Here is a 3,195-nt window from a genome sequence, read left to right as displayed (position 1 = left end):
TACTAGCATTAATGCATCACATACAGTATAAGCATATCAATTATTTTGTTGGTTTTTATGCAGTTACTAATATGCTTTGTAAAACTAACATTGCTCATGGAATGTGTCATGCTACTAACCAACTGTTTCTTTAATGTTTAACAAACTATGTACTAACCTTGGTAATCATCATATCTTTATTTTGTTTGAGTAACAGACGTTATTCTATTCACACTTTTTAATTTCCTTTCTCCTTTTCCACAAAGCACTCAGGCATTGGACATGCTATGGTAAACAAACTACATTGTTCGGCAGATATTATTCTAATTGATTCTTATATTGGGTTTGCCGTATTTTTTTATTATTATTATTATTTTTTTATATTTTTATCTTTCCTTTATTTGTAGATATAAAAAAAACAAATTCAGAACTGGTTGGTCACACCTGGTGTTTGGCATACATTTTTTGACAGTTTTTTAATTTGGTTTTCCAACAGCCTTTTCCCCCATTTTTTTGTCCAGTTCACTATGAACCACCTTTAAATGCATCATCCTGAGTTGAAACATGTTCTAGCTACCACAGTCAGTTCTATTCCCTCCCATTCTGCATGGCCTGCAAAATGCTGTGCTGATCAAATTCATCCGTAATCTGTGTTTGTCTTTGACTAGTCCCTCCATGTGCCACTTTTTGAAATTGTTAAGTATTTTAATATGACACCGCTCTATATACACATAAAATTCACATAAAATCCGACTTGACTTTTTATGTGAATGCACAAAAAAGTAAGTGTCATGATATTTTTATTTCTTCGCCAAACTGTGGCACTGCTTCAAACAGATTTCAATTTAAACCCATTTGCATGGTTTTCTTTTAATGTACTTACAAGCAAACATACTAAAAATACTTTCCTAGTTACCAACACCATTTTTGTGTCTGTCAATTAATTTTAAGTTGCTATGGGGCATTACTAACATTGTTTTCGGTTTAATACATTAACACTTAATTACATTTAAGTAAATGAAGTCTTCAAACCTATTCCTTCACAGCCATGCAAAATATCAAAGAAAAAAAGACATAAAAATGGGTTTTAATTTAAAGGAAATAAATGAAAAATGTCTGTTTTACTTAATGTAACCCTGGTTCCCAAAGTGGGAAATAAGTCACTGTGTAATGAAAATAGGGAACATGTCAGTTGACACAAGGTCTGAAGCCCTATAGAATCACACCAACTCAGATTTTCTGCAAGATGCACACACCTATGCAGTAGAGTCCTGCATTTCAGCCTGATGGGGCCCGACTTATTCACGCCCCTAGGGTCGGGATTTGGGCCAATTTTCACATCATAGCTCACACACGGGCCGGGTATTGGGCCTGTTTAGGCTTCTCCTTTTTATATTTCAGACATTTATCAATTTAGGTAATGGAAAAGATGCTCTGATGGAAACAACACAAGATCAGGCTACTGATACTGTAAAGACTGGCTCGCACGGTGTTTAGTGTACCCACCATCAGCAGCAGCTGGAAGAGTTATAGAAGAAAGGAGGACTGGATTAAAACTAGGGCTGGCCCCCCACTAAAGATTTTTCTAGTCATTAATTTAAGCCGTTATTCGACTGAACGCACGTTTATATTAATTGAATTAAATATATAGTAAGCCATAATGATCCTTTTAATTTAGCTTGTCTATTCGCGCACAAGCGCAGTCATATATCTTGCTGCAAAGCACGGCAAAAGTAATAATGGCTATGAATATGTCGGGAAAAATAGCAAGGAGATATTTTTTTAATATGTATTAATAAACTAGTGTTTTCCGAGTCGGTGTCGGCTGCAGACATGAAGCTGACGATTCTGACTCGCCATCTCCTCAGTACAGTGATGAGCCTTCAGAGAGAAATGCACCTTTTTCGAATCAAATTGTTTAATTTTAGAGTAGACATTTCGAACTTGCTATAGATATATTTTTCATATCTGTGAGACATATAGCTTATATTCGCTGAGTTTCAATTCATTTTTGTGCCATGCTCCAGTGCACAGAGACAGAAATGGCAGAAAGCGCGTCCAGTTTGGTCCCCTTCTAGGGAACTCCACACTGAGTCCCCTAGGGGACACTTTGGGGAATGCCATCAGCATGACCGGTGTCTGAAGCATGTGTGAAAACAATTCAAACTCATTGGACCACATACCCACATTAGCGGAGAGCCCAGAGTATGAAAGGGCGCCTGTAATGCACGTCATCAGCTTTTTTTGTCTTCAGGAACCGTCTGTTTGTTCAGAGTGTGTGAAGCACTACAGAGAGTAAGAAGTCGAGCGAGCGTTTTAGGAAATGTGTGCTTCAGTGTCAGAGATATTTGACACCTGAGGACACACATGACTTTTGCGTTGTGTGTCTCGACAAGGAACACGCACGTTCAGTGCACGAGGGAAAAATTTCCAATGAGGAAGCTCCACTCTCGCCTGTCCCTATTCTCGCAGGATGCGGGGCAGGCATCTGCATCTGCGTCTCATGGCTCGGGTCCCACTGCTGCTGAGGCATGATGGAAACTCGCGTTGTGGGGTTCGCAGGTCGAGCTCGCAGAGAGGCTCGAAAAGGGATTGGATCTCTCTAGATCTTCAACCGCAAGCTCAAACGATCGGTAGGATCCAGACACTATTTCTCTTGAGTCTTCAGATCCTGCGGATAGCACCCTGCTGGCGTCATCTGCTCACGAGACTGAGGATGTGGATGTGGTTGGTGACGATGAGAAGTGTGAGTAATGGTGGCCATGGAGAGACATCTGTGGCTGAACTTGTGGAAACTGGGAAGAATCTGAGGATCGGAGACAGGACCAGAAAATGTATGTTTCCACTCGTGCTCCTCCCCGTTCTCGGAGTAAAGCACAGAGGAAGCGTGATGCGTAGAAGAAGAAGGGAGACTTCAGAGAGGTGACTGACAGGAAGCGTTGTGACCCTCGGTCAGATGTCTCTCCTTGATGTCTCTCCTGACACATTGCATAGAAGCTTGCAGTGTGGGCATCCAGATCCTGAACAAGAACAGGAGACCCATGTCATGCATATCATCCCAGACAATTATTGGAAATAACTCACTTTAAGGTGGGTTATTCCTACCTGAATAAAGGAGGTGACTGTGAAATTATAAAGGTGCTGTTATGAAGATCCGTATGAGTGGTACTTCAGCACCATCAGCCAATGAATTGCTATGATTCTATATGGCTTCAG

At 40.5% G+C, this 3,195-nt stretch overlaps 1 protein-coding gene across 1 annotated transcript in view; it reads left to right on the top strand.

Annotated features, from left to right (window-relative positions):
* Nucleotides 1–3,195, top strand: part of LOC107558206 (neurexin-1a-like) — a 157,154-nt gene that overhangs the window by 37,639 nt on the left and 116,320 nt on the right. Inside the window, 1 exon segment of the mRNA XM_016241830.1 lies at nucleotides 246–269. Coding sequence (XP_016097316.1) covers nucleotides 246–269 — 24 coding nt within the window.

Source organism: Sinocyclocheilus grahami, unplaced genomic scaffold, assembly GCF_001515645.1.
Source record: "Sinocyclocheilus grahami isolate Dianchi unplaced genomic scaffold, SAMN03320097.WGS_v1.1 scaffold636.1, whole genome shotgun sequence".
Lineage (NCBI taxonomy): Eukaryota > Metazoa > Chordata > Actinopteri > Cypriniformes > Cyprinidae > Sinocyclocheilus > Sinocyclocheilus grahami.
The sequence above is the reverse complement of the archived record's forward strand: the minus strand, read 5'-3'. Positions and strand labels throughout refer to the sequence as shown.